The sequence below is a fragment of the Natator depressus genome, chromosome 1 (assembly GCF_965152275.1).
Source record: "Natator depressus isolate rNatDep1 chromosome 1, rNatDep2.hap1, whole genome shotgun sequence".
NCBI lineage: Eukaryota > Metazoa > Chordata > Testudines > Cheloniidae > Natator > Natator depressus.
The window spans coordinates 230,175,150-230,191,359 of record NC_134234.1 but is presented as its reverse complement, the minus strand read 5'-3'; the positions used below and the strand labels follow the sequence as shown (position 1 = coordinate 230,191,359).

The window sequence follows — 16,210 nt, the reverse complement described above, 5'->3', positions numbered from 1 at the left end:
GATTTTTCCCTAGTTGAAGGGGAGCTCTTGGCTGGAGTGAGAGTGAAATAAGTGGAACTGGCTGGTGCGGTGTGATCAGAACACAGCTGTGTTCCTGCAATTCTTAGCTTTTGGAAACTACCTTGGGGACCTATACTGGGGCCACAGCTGTGCAGGGAAGAGAGCCAGGGAATCATAAATGGCTCCCTGTGGGACACCTTCTTTCATGTACTAGGCAGATTTGGCTCTGGAAAGAATCTGGCCCTGTATGTATTGCCCTTATTTTTAAACAGTTATTAGTTTGAACATGATTGTAATTGATTTTGGAAACATGTTGATTAATATACTCAGCTTGCTTGTAAATATTGCCTTTGACTGTAAGAGAATGCCATTAAAGGCTTTCATGCTTGCGAATATGTTCCATGCACATTTCCGTAGGGGAATATGGCTGTTCATGTACAACAGGGCAACTCTCATGCTTCAAAAATGCATTTCCACCAATTAGCACATGTATTAACCTGGAACTCTGGGGAAATAATTTCCAGGCCTAGTTTTATTACATAGGGGTGTTTTAAACAACTATCCAACTGGAGTAGCTTCCCTACTCGCAAAATTTACCCAATGCTGCAATGAAATGGATTTAATTATTATATTTTATTTTTATTTTTAATGTTTTCCATTTTTAACTGGATTTTTCCAGGCCTGCAAAGTAGCACCTTTTAAGATCTCTCTCTCTCACACTCACACTCTCACACACACACACTGTAACTTGCTATTTACTTAATATCATGACATTAAAATAAAAACAAACAAAAATTCTTTCTGAACTGATGATGATGTAGCTTCCTGACTCAATTTTCCTGAAATACACATTTTGAAGCCAAATGTAGTAAAACGAACTTTATGGCTTCAGCTTGAGCTTAGGGCACTAAATCAGCATACCATCAAATACAGTTTGATATAGTTAGCATTATCTGTTCAGCTGAGGCATAGGACATGTTTCATGCAGCTTGAAGGGATTTTACTTTTGGCACTGTACCTTCTAATTTCTGTTTTAACTAACCTCCTCATTTTTGTGTAGTTTCCCTTTCTGAAATTAAATGCTATAGTGTTGGGCTGTTGTGGCGTTTTCCTTGGCACAGGGATGTTAAATTTAATTATATTGTGGTTTCAGAGTAGCAGCTGTGTTAGTCTGTATCTGCAAAAAGAAAAGGAGGACTTGTGGCACCATAGAGACTAACAAATTTATTTAAGCATAAGCTTTCGTGAGCTACAGCTTACTTCATCGGATGCATCTGATGAAGTGAGCTGTAGCTCACGAAAGCTTATGCTTAAATAAATTTGTTAGTCTCTAAGGTGCCACAAGTCCTCCTTTTTTAATTATATTGTGGTCACTATTACCAAGTGATTCAGCTATATTCTCTTCTTGGACCTGATCCTGTGTTCCACTTAGGACTAAATCAAGAATTGCCCTCCCCCCTTTGTAGGTTCCAGGACTAGCTGCTCCAAGAAGCTGTCATTTAAGGTGTCAAGAAACTTTATATCTGCATCCCATCCTGAGGTGACATGTACCCAGTCAATATGGTGATAGTTGAAATCCCACATTATTATTGAGTTTTTTATTTCATAGCTTCTCTAATCTCCCTGAGCATTTCACAGTCACTATCAACATCCTGGTCTGGTGGTCGGTAATATATCCCTACTGCTTTATTCTTATTATTAGAGAATGGAATTACTATCCATAGATATTCTATGGTACAGTTTGGTCCATTTAAGATTTTTACTTCATTTGATTCTATTCTTTCTTTCACATATAGTGCCACTCCCCCATCAGTATGACCGGTTCTGTCCTTCCGATATATTTTGTACCCTGGTATTACTGTGTCCCACTGATTATCTTCATTCCACCAAGTTTTTGAGATGCCTATTATATCAATATCCACATTTAATACGAGGCACTCTAGTTCACCCTTCTTATTATTTAGACTTCTAGCATTGATATATAAGCACTTTAAAAACTTGCTACTTTTTAGCTGTCTGCCATTACATGATGTAATTGAATGGGACTTTTTTCACTTGTCTGTGTTTCTCATCTGATCCTACCTGTATTTTATCATCTTCCATCCTCTCCTCCTTATTTTGACATAAAGAATCTGCATTAATAGATCCTCCCTTAAGGGATGTCTGTGTCTGAACCGCGTGCTCCTCCGCACCTGTCGGCTTTACCTCAGCCCTTTGTTTAAAAACTGCTCAACGACCTTTTTAATTTTAAGTGCCAGCAATCTGGTTCCATTTTGGTTTAGGTGGAGCCCATTCTTCCTGTATAGGCTCTCCATTTCCCAAAAGTTTCCCAAAAGATAAGTCCCCAGCCTATAGCAAAAATTCTTGTTAGTCTCTAAATGCATGACCTGGCACTTTGCACTATAAAATTCCATCCCATTTCTATTACTCCAGTTTACAAGGTCATCCAGATCTTCTTGTATGATATTCCGGTCCTCCTCTGTATTGGCAATACCTCCCCACTTTGTGTCATCTGCAAATTTTATTAGCATACATCCTCTTTTTGTGCCAAGGTCCGGAATAAAAATGTTAAATAAAATTGTTCCCAAAACCAATCCCTGAGGAACTCCACTAGTAACCTCCCTCCAGCCTCACAGCTCACCTTTCAGTATGACCTGCTGTGTCTCTCCTTTAATCAGTTCCTTATCCACCTTTCAATTTCCATATTGATCCCCATCTTCTCCAATTTATCTAATAATTTCCCATGTGGAACTATATCAAATGCCTTACTGAAATCCAGGTAGCTTAGATTAACTGATTTTTTTAGACAAAGGAAATGCAGTAATCTTCTCAATGAAGGAGATCAAGTTGGTCTGGCACAATCTACCTTTTGTAAAACCATGTTGTATTTTATCCCAATTACCATTCACCTCTATGTCCTTAACTACTTTCTCTTTCAAAATTTGTTCCAAGACCTTGCATACTACTGAGGTCAAACTAACAGGCCTGTAGTTTCCTGGATCACTTTTCCCCCCTTTCTTAAAAAATAGGAACTATATTAGCAATTCTCCAGTCATAGGGTATGACCCCTGAGTTTACAGATTCATTAAAATCCTTGCTATTGGGCTTGCAATTTCATGTGCCAGTTCCTTTAATATTCTTGGATGGAGATTGTCTCTCCCCTCCACCCCCAGTTTAGTCCCATTAAGCTGTTTGAGTTTGACTTCCACATTGTAAGTGGTAAATTCTACCTCAATATCCTTATAGTCATTAGCCACTCTGCCACAATCCCAATCTCTTCATTAGCCTCATTAAAAACCGAGGCAAAGTATTTGTTTAGGTTTTGGGACTTCCACCCCATCCTCAGTGCTTAGTGGTCCCACTTCTTCTTTCCTTGTTTTCTTCTTATTTATACGGCTGTAGAACCTTTCACTGTTGGTTTTAATTCCCTTTGCAAGGTCCAACTCTGCTTTGTTTTTGGCAGTTCTCACTTTATCCCTATGCTTTCTGACCTCCATGAGGTAGCTTTCCTTGCTGATCCATCCCATCTTCTGTTCCTTGTAGGCTTTCTGCTTTCTCTTAATCACCTGTTTGAGAAGCTTGCTCATCCAGCTTGGTCTGCAACCCTTCCCTAAGAATTGTTTCCCCTTGCTTGGGATGCAGGCTTCAGATAGTTTCTGCAACTTTGTTTTAAACAATTCCAAGCATCCTCCACATTCAGATCCTTGAGTTCTTCGGGCAACTCCACTTTGCTAACTAAGTCCCTTCATTTTTTAAAGTTAGTTCTTTTGAAATCAAGGACCCTTGTTGCAGATCTGTTTTTTGTTTATCCTTCCATTTAGTTTAAACTGAATTCGCCCATGATCGAGCAAACCAAGGTTGTCCCCTACAACCAGTTCTATGAGGTCCTCACTACTCACAAATACCAAATCTAAAATGACATCACCTCTTGTTGGTTCAGCAACTATTTGGTGAGGAAATTGTCAGCTATCACATCCTAGAAAATCCGGGCCCTACTGTTAGTAGTAGCACTTGTCCTCCAATCTATGTCTGGGAAGTTAAAGCCTCCCATAATCACGCAATTCCCAGTAGTATTTATTTCATTAAAACATTCAAGAGGTCTCTGTCCATATCCAAATGGGATCCTGGTGGTCTGTAACACATCCCAAGCACTATATCAGGGGAACCTCTAGTAGTTTTCCTCCCCAAAGTGATTTTGGCCCAGACAGACACTGTCTTATCCATTCTATCACTTCTAATTTCTTTACAGTCAACCCCATCATTTATATACAATGCTACTCCATTACGTGTGCCTTTATTTCTGTCTTTCTTGAACAGCACATACACTTCAATACACGTACTCCAGTCATAACTACTATTTCACCATGTTTCTGTTATCCCTATAATATCTGGTTTCACATCCTATACCAGTAGTTCTTGTTCCTCAATTTTTGTTACCCAGTCTCCTTGCATTGGTGCAAACATCTTAACTATTGCTGCTTGGCTTTGCCCACGTTCCTGCCCAATTGGGTACAGTCATTCTACTGCCAGTGTCACCTATCTGACTGGTATCAACACTATCCTTCCTCTTAATGTCCATTCTACCCCCACTGCTGTTCCTTTCTCCATTGCTGTATCCTTTCTTACTTGATTTTCCTTCCTCTCAATGTTAAAATTAGAGGTGGAGATTACATGAGCATCTCCCAATGGTCTCTCCTGAGTTCCAAGTTTAAAGCTCTTTTTAATGAGTTGTGCCAACCTCCAACCCAGAAATCTATTTCCCTCCCAACTCAGGTGGAGTCCATCCCATGAGAACTGTCCTCTGTCCATGAATGCCTCCCAGTGGTCAAACATCCCAAAGCCCTCCTTATAGCACCACTGCCTGAGCCATCTGTTGATCATCATAATCTTGTCTCACCTTCAGTGGGATTCTGCCTGTCCCTAGAGGAGGAGAATGAAGATCACCTGAGCCTTCATTTCCTTAAGTGTCTTTCTCAGGCTGGCATAGATGTGTTCCAGTGAGAATCTAGCTGTGTCATTTGTTCCCATGTGAAGGACTATCAGTGGATTCTTTCCTGCTCCCATTCAGCATACAGTATCTTAGTTCCTGGCAGACAGGACACCCTTCTGTTCTCCAGATCAGCTCTGGTGACAGACCTGTCTGTTCTTCTTAGTAGAGAATCCCCAATCACGTAGACCTGCCTTTTTCTGGTGATGGTGTCATTATCTTGCCTTCCTCCTGTTCTTTCTGGATGTGCGTCCTCTTGTCTTTTATTCTCTCTTGCAATCTTCTGTGAGCCATCCTGTATCCTCCTGCGGCTCTGAACTCTGTGTATCTCAACTGGCTCTTTTCTTCTCCTAGGTAGTCGCTTTTGTCTTCTTCCTTGCCTTCCCTCCTTCAGTTATGGCCGTCTGTGCCCCTCCTTCATTTTCCAGCTCAGCAAACCTGTTCCTGAGCTCTGTCTCATTCACTGGCTGATCTTTTCCTCTGCCTGGTTTTTGTAGTCACATGCTTCCATTGGCCACTTCCCTCACCCAGCAGTCTCCCTTCCGAGTTCTTCAGTCCAGTTTGCATCTGTGAGTCTTGACTTTTCCCTTCAGCCTCCTCTTGCCTTTGCTCCATCATCTGCTGGAACCCCCTTTGAAACTCAACCATAGTTTCCACCTGCATCTCCTCAGATCTTCTCTTCCATCAGCTCTAGCAGGCGGCACTTCATACTAATGAAGCTCTTTCAGATTACCTGCTCTAGGATCATGTACATCCCACAGCTTCCACATCCTGTCATCTTCATTGTCTCTTCCATGGCTTCAGTCACTACCACTGCTACCTCTGTACCTGTCATAGCCTTCCTGCCTAAATTCCTGTTCTCTGCCCCTAAGGATCATAAAAATCAGCACCATAAATGGCAGTAACGTAACAGGCTCTGTAGAGAACACAAGGATTAAACTGATTTGAAGACTTTACTATCCTCCCACAGCTAATATGGATACTCCAGGTCATAGTTGAAACACTATAGCCTGAAAGTGCAGGGAAGCTGTTGCCTGTATTGTTTTTGTTCTGTGCATAATCGGAGGGTTTCAGATATCTAGAGCTGTCAATCAATGCCTTTTTAAAGAGCACAATTAAGAAAAAAGTCTTGAATTGGAGAATCATTATAGGAATTCTTTCAAAATTCCAGGAAGAATTTCAAATTCAGCGGCTGTTTGGTCTTCTTGATTCTCTGTGAAATAGAGACAATAGCTGTTTATGAGGATGCTAAAATAATAATGTGTTTTGTGTTACTGGTGACTAATAATGTATTGTCAAACGGTGGGCTGGAATATGCATGATTTTGTCACGTAGAAAACCTCTTCTACCTCCCTAGCATTCATAGAAGGACATTTTCTTTCTACCCCACAGCACTTCTGTTTTTCACACAAAAATACAAGATCTTGTTTATTGCTAATATATGTCTTACTGGCTGTATTTAATACTCCCAGTATTTATTTAAATCACTATTGCAAAATTAGAAAGTGAGACTAAAAAGTGGAGTTTAATACAAAAAGGATTTGAGTATCCGACACAAATCACCAAATATGAGACATATCTAGTTAAGGGTGCATCCAGCTTTCTAAAATTTTGATGTACACAGGAAAGGTGGTGTGTGTGTTGTTTGTTGTTGTTGCTGTTGAATTTTTTTCTTTGTTTTTTTTTAAAAAAGCTAGAATTTTTTTGTCAAATGTGTACTTTTTCTATAGAAACATTTGTTTTGACTCAAAAGTCATTTTTAATCAAAAAACATTTTGAATGAAAAATTTTTACCGGCTTTACTCAGCCTACCTCCCAGGCCAGTAACTGTGGAGTTACTATTTCAAAGGGGAGGGAGGGGGTAATTCCTCACAACAGTGGCTGTGAAATTCCAGAATGATTGTTATAGAGTCTCATAGTTTTCCTTAGGGCCAGCCCTGTGACCCTGTGCAGTTAATATATAGTACAATGGCAGCTTGGCTCAGAAGAATGACACTGGAGGGACCCATTGAGCATAGCCGAAACTACTCTCGACATTCCCACTTGAGGAATATGCTGTCCCTGATTGACATTATTAGCTAGGAACATTTTTTTAAATAAGGGCCAATCAGCCTAAAGTTGTCACTTCTCCCTGGTTGACAGCTCTGCCACGGGAAACAAAAGGCCCATCAGACTGAAGCTTATTCCTAAACAATAAGAGGGGAAGGAAGGCGCCCCTATGATGTCTGACAGGAAGGTGTAAGGACTAAAGCCATGTCAAATGATGTAGACACCAGGAGAAAGAGAGAATTCTCATTAAAGGTATCATTTATTTCTTTCAGCGAATGAGCAGGAAAAATAGGGCTGAAGTCTGCTCCCACATAACTCAAGGGAAGTGTTGCCACTGATTTCAATAGGAGCAGGCCCTTAAGGAAACAACTTGAAATTTCTCATTTTCATAAGGATGCTGGCTTCTCACCAGGAACAAAGTAAAATGCAGCAAATTCTATAACCGTGTTTATTAAAAAGAAACCCTTTCTATTGTCATTTATGTTCCCAATACTTTTAACTTCTTCTCTGTTAAAACAGAGAGTTTGCATAATATGTTAGTAACTCTTAGTTTCCCAGCAAGGCTCTGGCTGCTGGGTAAAGTCTTTATCAGTGAGTGGACAAAAACAAATGTTTTAACAAAATAACAATGAAATTGAAGTGAATTAGACTTGCATTATCTAACATGAATTCTATTTCCTTAGCAGTGTGTAACATTCCCTGGGTTTTATCATAATCCTTTAAACTGATGGCAATGATTTATTTTTGCTAGATGAATGAAGAAACTAATTGTTGAATTGCTGGATAGAGGCTTTGTTAAATTATCCCCAGACTGAATGGGAGTCTCTCAGTGAATTGTTTTGTGTGCTTGCTTGTCATTAGACATTTTGGACCTGATTTTTCTCAAACTTTTATGCTAGGGTAGATCAGAGAAACTTCACTGACGTCAATAGATTTCCATTGGTTTTGAACCAGTGGGAAAGACCAGGCCTTCTGTGTTTCTGATGTCAAATATCCTTTTTCTACTATAGATACCTCATTTAAAGGGAAGCCTGATAGGTTGGTTAGTTCCAACATTTTAGGTTTTGTTGGTTTACAAAAATTAAACGAGAGTTTAGAAGAGTAATTTTAATATGAGTGCTTTCATGATTTTTTAACTATACATTTAAAATGAAGCTTATCCTTTGCCCTTTTGGATACCCAAAATGAAGAGCAACTAGGGCTGACTTTTTAGATGCTCTAAGTATACAGAGCTCCTACTGACTAAAACTGTAGTTGAGAGAGCTCAGCACTTATGAAAATCAGGCCCCCTCGTACATGAGCACTTAAGTGAAACTGGCCGAGAACTGAGCTGTCAAGTTTTGCTATCTCTGTGAGTGAAATGCAACAAGTAAAATATGGAGCATAAATGGTGGAAATCCATGTGGTGGTTTTTGTTTTTGTTTTTAATTTCTGTGGGGTTTGTTAATGTGTTTGGTGGGGTTTGTAAAATAGATTTGGAATTTAAAACAAATGTGTTCTATTTGAGAGACAAAGTGGGTGAGGTAATATCTTTTATTGAACCAACTTCTGTTGGTGAGAGAAGCCAGCTTTGAGGCACACAGGGCTCTTCTTCAGGTCTGGGAAAGGTATGTTTCAAGTGCTTTTCCCAGAAATAAAGAAGAGCTCTATGTGGCTCTAAAGCTTGTCTCTCTCACCAAGAGAAGTTGGTCCAATAAAAGATATTCCCTCGCCAGCCTTGTCTCTCTCATAGCCTGAGACTGATACAACTAGAACTACACTGTGTGTTCTACCTGTCATTTTCCCTTTAAAGGGACACCAACTTAAATATCAACATTCTGTTTAAATTTTTTTTTCTACCAAAGTTACAAGTAACACCTGAGATTACTATGAGGGGAAAACTGCTTAATTTAAATCCATGGCTATTTGTATCGCCATTTTCACTGTGCACCCTTAGTAATGACAACTCTAGGCATTAAAAAGTCATGACATTGGCATAAAAATCATGATTTTTTTTTTCATTTTAGCTGACCCATGTGCCCCCACGGAGCTCCAATAAATCCACTGATTTGGTCCATGTGGGATCTGTTACAGAATTGGGGCTCTAGTCAATTTCCCCTGCTGTTTGTGTGGGTCTTTCCTGCAGCAACAAAGGGAGGTAAAAACATTTATCAAAATTAGGAAAACATCATTGTAAAAACACAAACATTGACATGGGGAAGGAGTAGTGCTTGAAACTATTGGAATGAACCTACTGGACCAGTTCAGTGTCCAGCTGGGAGAGGGCTCCCTACTCCCTCCAGTAGAGGAAAAAGAACCGTTTTAGGTGAGGGGAGACCAAGCTGATGAGGTAGCTGAAGGTTGCATGAGAAGAGGGAGCAGTCAAATATAGGCAGCTACCTGGTGGTAGGTGGCCTGAGAGCTGGACAGAGACTCAGCTTGTTGCTGACAAGGGACCAGTGGTAGCTGGAGCAGAAGGATGCAGGGAAGTAGCCAGCAAGTAAGACAGTGCAGTGGAAGGGTTGAAAGGAGGCTCTGACCTGTGTGCCCTTGTACTGGACCTACCCCTTGAGAGTGGACTAGGGACTGTTGTTTTGATCTTTATGCTGTAGTTTAAATTAATTGTTCCTAGAGCATTTGTTCCTTGTATTTTTGGCAGCCCAAAGGAAGGAATGGTCTGAAAATGGAGTGTTCAGAGCCTGGGAACCTATTGATGGCTAGAGCCTAGTTCTTGGAGCAGCTACAGCACTTGTCTCCAAGCTAGTGGTACAGGAAGTATGCCTCCAGACATCTAGGGGTAGCACAGCACTTATACTGACACCTTACAGTGGGGATGCTTACACTACTTCTAAATTGAGTGACTTCATGTTGAGGGGGTCACACGAATATGGTTTCAAGGATTAACCTTATGCCCTTTAACCCATTTCTTTGAGATGAAAAATAAAATTGCCTGTGTACAGAAACAAAGAAACTGTTTTTCATACTGTGTGATGGACAACATTTTGATTTGTATGATATTTATATGAACAGATGGGCTTTTCTGTACCAATAGGCTAACACCAGAGACCCTCAAAAGCCTCTGCAAATTGAACAATAATACAGGTCTTTAATATAAACTATTTATGAGTAAGACAAGAAAGAGAAGTTTCTCCTGGAGCTTCCTAAGCAAGCAACTGCTCTTCATTAAGCTAAAAAACATCTTAAATACCTTTAGAGCAGCAGGGACGCTTAATCCTCAACTCTTCACAAACACTCCCATCTCTGATGTGTTGAAGTCCGGTATTTTGTACAATGCCTTCACAAGGTATGTCAAATAATATGACACCACACATTTAGTGCATGGAATGGTGCAAACCTGGGGAGCATGAGGAGGGATTTTGCCTCAATCAACTCAGTGGAATTCCACAGCTCCTCCACAAAATCCTCCTCCATCCTTTAGGAAAAGTATCACCTGCTATCTTCCTTCCTTGTATGGTGTGACTGACCTCTTCTGCAGGCTGGTGCAGAAGGGCACAGCCATGTCTTGCCTCCTACGCACACCTCTCTACTCTTTTATTGGACTCCCTGAACCACAGACTGCAATCCTGGTGCTTTGGTCTTACCCCGTTTGTCCTTCTTGGGTCTTGAAATTTATTAGTTTAAAAACTGAGGATCAGATTTTCCAAGGGGATTGTAGCCTCATTGATTTCAAAGGGAGTTTGTGGCCAATCCCCCAGTCTCCTCTGATAATCTCAAACTGGGGGATCTATCTGGCCTGTGTGGATGTTAAAGGTCTCATGGCACGCTTTGTAAGTACGGGTCTGCCTTGGTGTCTTTGGCCAAAATTTCTCCCTCAACTAAAGAAGTGACTGCATTTCAGTGGTAGGTGACATTTATAAAGCATTTTGAAATTAAGTGTTATACAAGTGTAAAACATTACTGTTGCTTTTAGAAACAATAAGTGAAAACCCCTCTGTGTTGGCCAACAATCCACCTCAATAAAATAGGGTTTGAAAATGTCTGGACAGACTATAATCTACAGCAGTGGTTCCCAAACTTTTTTCAGCCAAAGGACCCCTTTGGCATCTGACTAAATATCCCAGACCCCTTTCATTTCCGATACTACTGTAACATCCCTGCTAGAGTGACATACTCACCATGCGTGAGAGGAGTTCACACTGTGGAGAGAACAAAATGGCACCTGCCATGTGGCAAAATTGCCAGAATGCTGTTCTGGTGCAATCTGGCCTCGGCATAACCCACAGCGGACCCTAGGAGTCCAAGGACCGCACTTTTGGAAAAGACTGATCTACAGTATTGCTAAATATTTTGGAACTCCTACATTTTCACTGTAATTTGGGATTAAGCCTAGTGACATGTATTAAAACAGGAATTATATAATGAAGTCTTTCACAGCTCTTGAAAATGAAAAGTTAATGGCTGCTGCATTTTGCCTATACACCATTACTGAGCTACCATTATGTAACTAATTGGCTTGTAAAGGACTGTGTGATAACTTGAGTAAGGAAGGCACTGCTATTTAAAGAAAACCAACAATTTCAATTCTAAATTTCTATACATGTTTTTTCAATCAGCCTGCAGGTTGTCATTTTGGTCAGGGTCACTTTTGAAGTGAGCTAGATTCCTAGTTCAATAAATGTGTAAATTAAAAAAATGTTCTTGAGAAAGCAGATGCACAAGCAAGAATGTGGTTGCATACTTAGTGTCACTTTGCCGTGCTATTACTGTGTTCCTAGCAGTAGCCAGACATCAGTAAATCAAAACTAATTTTTCTTCCTTAACATATTGTAATCCAGGATTAAAATACACAAAATGTTTTGATATCCTTAATTAGAAAGCAGGTGATGGCTTTATAACCAGCTGAATAGAATCCAGTTTGCTGAGGGGAAAAAAGCTAATTACAGGGAAGAAACTAAATTATGGATTTAAAACATAAAGGCCTGATACATTCATAATTCAGACTGAAACTCTGGGTCGGTTCTCTGTACTTCACTACACTGTTATGCCTGGTGTGTGCATTATGGAGATATAAGAATAATGCATAATGTTGCACTATACATCCCCTCCAATACTTAGGCAAGTATAAGTACTCCACCATTTTGATTTGTCCCGCAGGGAAGAATAATTGTCTTGTGAAGCTCCACCACAGCACCATGACATTTGCATTGACATAGGATGATGCATAGAATGATTCTGTCTTTATTGTGTGAGTGAGGTTCTGACAACCTTGGGAGATAAAAATCCTTGCACATTTTTTTTTACAAGAAGAGAATACTAACCCAAGTTTTCTGGACAAATTCTATTAATGGTAACTTCATCCTACCTACTTTGAATTCCCCAGGTATTTTCAATTTAATGGAGTATTTTTTATTTCCTGTGCTAAACTGATTGATAGTGCTACTGTGTGCTGTTTAAACGACTGTCACAACTGATCCCACAGGTGGATGTATTTCAGAGGCAGATGAAAGGACTCTTCTACATGTAAGTTTAGTTTCCTTCCAAATGAAAGGAAATATGTAATAAGATTCCAGGATTGTTACTCTGTATGGCACTTTGAAGCCTAGAATGTCTTTTGAGTCAGCATGAAGGATTGGGAACAACTACAAGCTTGGTTTTGTTCAGAATATCATCAGGTTCAGTCATCACTGGGCCCCGTGAGAACCAGATGGAATGTTGGCATCTGAAGGTTCCGTGGCAGTTGGAACGTGACAGCTGATCAGAGGAGGTGGGGGTAACAGTTACATGGGTAACAAACAGTGGTCGTGCCTCCAGCCAGCCTGTAGCTCTGTGCAAAAAATTTGGGGAGCATGTTCCCACAGCAATGTTGCTCACTATAACACAGTGCATGCCCCCCATTTTTGGCTTTTGTACACACATGACTTTAAGAATTACACCAGTGTGAGAGCACAGGCTTTCAGCTACTAGTCTATATGTAATATGTTATCATTGTCATGCACTGCTACAATGTTAACACATAGCATTTTCATGATACCTTAACTCTGCATTGATCCACTGTTAAAGTGCTAGAAGGGATCTTATAACAATGGTAAATAAAGGCTGTTCCTCCGCAGCTTTAATTTATGCCAGGATTGATTGCCTGAGGTTTTAGGGAGTTGCAGTCAACCCCTAAATATCTTGCCTGAGGCCACAGAATGAGCAGCGCTAGTGCCAGGAATAGAATTTAGGAGGAGCCCTGGCTGCCAGTACCCTGCTCTAACTACACTTCTTCCTCATTTATTCCTTCCCCCTTCCATGTGTCTTTTGTGTATAATCTCATTAAGGTGCCTTTTATATTCTTTGGTTTGTAGTGTTGTAGCTGTTTTGGTCCCAAGATATGAGAGACAAGGTGGGTGATTGGACCAACTTCTGTTGGTGGAAGAGACAACCTTTCAAGATCCATGGGTCCTACGCATGCTTATCACAGCACGCGGTATACCTCATCCAGTGCATCAAAGGCCCCAACAACAACTATGTAGGTGAAACCAGACAATCACTGTGCTCTCGAATGACACACACAGAAAAATAAAAGAGAAAAACACCCTATCATCCATGGGCAAACATTTTTCGCGAAGTGATCACTCCATATCCGACCTCTAAGTCCTCATCCTTAGAGAAAACCTGTCCAACTCCTTCAAAAGACAAGTTTGGGAATTTTAAACTCATAATTCTGCTAGACACTAAAAATGATGGTAACAACAAAGACACTGGTTTTATGGCTCATAACAATTTGCAACCTACTTAACCCTCCTTTATCTTATGATTGCAGAGGTGTTAATTGCCCACTTTGTCTTAAGTGGCTTCTTGCAACCTGTGTAACCCCTTATGCTTAACAATCTGTCCCATCTTGTATATAGCTATGACTCTCTTGTTACCTTTTCCAAACCTGAAGAAGAGCTCTGTGAAGCTAAAAAACTTCTCTTCCACCAACCGAAGTTGGCCAATAAAATATATTACCTCACCCACTTTGTCTCTCTTGTTCTTTTGTGTTCCTTCTATTGTACTCTGTCCTGGTAAATTTGAATAGAAAATACATCCTACTGCACAACTGTTTGTGAACACCAGGAATTTATAACTCTGAAATTCTGCTTCATACAATAACTACATTATCTTAGTGCTGGATAGTGATGGAGTCTGATTTTGGGAGTGGGAGTCAGACTGCTCATACTTTGGACTAATTTCCAAGCTGCTTTCGCCCTCCTCTTTCCCCTTTTGTTCTCCCTATCCCCTCCCTAGTTCCTGATAGGCCTCAGGAGTGGCTGCTACAAACAAAGATTGTGTGTTCTTCTCTGTAAAAACTGGCCTTGTTTTCTGTTGCTAGGCTACCCCATTACAGCTCCCATTGAAGAAGTGCTCCGTGGTGGGAAATGGTGGGATTCTGAAGAAGAGTGGCTGCGGCAGACAAATAGATCAAGCAGATTTTGTCATGCGGTAAGACAGAACCCAGCTGCAGCACTGCCTCCCTCCTTCCCTCCCCCCCCCTCCAAGTCTACGACCTTTCAAAGCCGTTTGTTTGTGATTAATCAATTGTAACTTGCCTTTTTTTTTTTTTTCTTTTTCAGGGTGATTTACACAAGTGATTTGGGGGGAGGGCAGCAATGGCAGACTTATATACCCTCCCTGGCTATGGGGAAGCTTATCTCTGGGAGACTCATAGATGGATGAATTAGGCCACATTAGACGTTAGCCTGACAAACACAATGGCAGTGAGAGAGAAAGCCGCCTTTTCTTTTGCTTTCTAATTACATTAGGCAGGGTCTGATCCTACAAGGTGCTGAGTGCCCTCTTATGAAACTCATATCCTCATCCCCACCCCTTTGAAGTCAATCTGAGTAGATAGAACTTGACAGGGAGAGACCCATAAATGACAGAGTGGGCTAAAATGTTTTCCTGTGACTTTTCTCCCCTAAGATCAGCTCTGACCATCTGAAAATAGAGCAGACTTCTTTCCTCGGCACAGTTTTCTTTAAACTCCCCTCATTCTCTTTTTGCTCCTGCGTTTCTGAAGGTATTAGGATCTGTCAAGCAGGACCTTGTGCTATATAGTTCTTCCTTGATTGAATTTGGCACTATCTAGATCTGTACTCTAGATATTGGAGGGGAGGAAAAGAAATTAGTTCCTCTTTGTTAAACATGAACAAGAAAAATGTTGTGGGGGAAGCGGGGAGGAAGGAAAGCTAAGCGTGCCATTTCTCATCTCTATAGGAGTTTCTCATGGCTCTGAAATGGATGCAGAATTAACTCCCACTTCTAAGAGTTCCCTGATCAGATTTTGATGGCTTATTATAAAACTACTAATTTGTGAAAAAACAAACATTGTTACCATAATTCTGGTTTGCACCCAAGAGACCAAATACCTTCCTTAATAGAACAGAGAAGTAAACTACAGAAAAAAGAAATATGTACTGTACACTTAAAATATATGCAGGAAAGAAAATAGGCACAGAGGGGGACAGTGCATTGGTTGCTCTTAAAACATTTACATTTTGCATTTGCAACTAGATAACATTATTACAGTATTCCCTAAAGTTTCTTATACCTGGTTTATGGAATACCTAAGGAGTGCTTCAGTAATGAAAATTAGTTACAAAGACAATTAGAACATTTTTAAGGGCATCTATTGTGGACTGATAGGAAAACATTTCCCGCTACCAAAAGGGGAACTTGGCCATAGGCTATTTTTAGTGTATTGTGAGTTGGATAGAAGTGGTAGGGGGAAATCCTGCAATATCTAGCAGCTGATTGCAAGCAGGATTGCATTAGTCACACAGTCATATTTATGGGGAAAGGTTTAAGATCTTTTAAGTGTACTGGATAATACTAAAGTGTACTGCTTTTCATTAGCAGGTGGAGTACATTAGATTTAATTGGCCTTTTCCATATCTAATTGCTGTAATTCTATAGTTGAGTGTAAAAATATATATATTTTACTTGGTAATGTCTCCAAAAATGACATGAAGTTGCTTCAGCTTGCTAATAAGAGATCTTTGTGCAGCTTCCTTTAAAATACCTCTTCAGTAACAAATATACCAATTTTAAACATATTGCAGTTTTTCCCTGTTCAAAATGTTTTTATTTTAAATTTATTCAGTTACTATCCATCTCCTATGAGATCTGTCACAAGATTACAATTATATTCTTTGATATACTGTAATCACTGAAGTTAGCTAATTACACAGTAATGTGGAAAATGGAGGA

At 40.2% G+C, this 16,210-nt stretch overlaps 1 protein-coding gene across 1 annotated transcript in view; it reads left to right on the top strand.

The window, feature by feature from the left end:
- Positions 1–16,210, top strand: part of ST8SIA1 (ST8 alpha-N-acetyl-neuraminide alpha-2,8-sialyltransferase 1) — a 169,878-nt gene that overhangs the window by 79,809 nt on the left and 73,859 nt on the right. Inside the window, exon 3 of the mRNA XM_074937701.1 lies at positions 14,334–14,443. Within this exon, the coding sequence (XP_074793802.1) occupies positions 14,334–14,443 (110 nt within the window). The remainder of the gene's footprint in view (positions 1–14,333; positions 14,444–16,210) is intronic.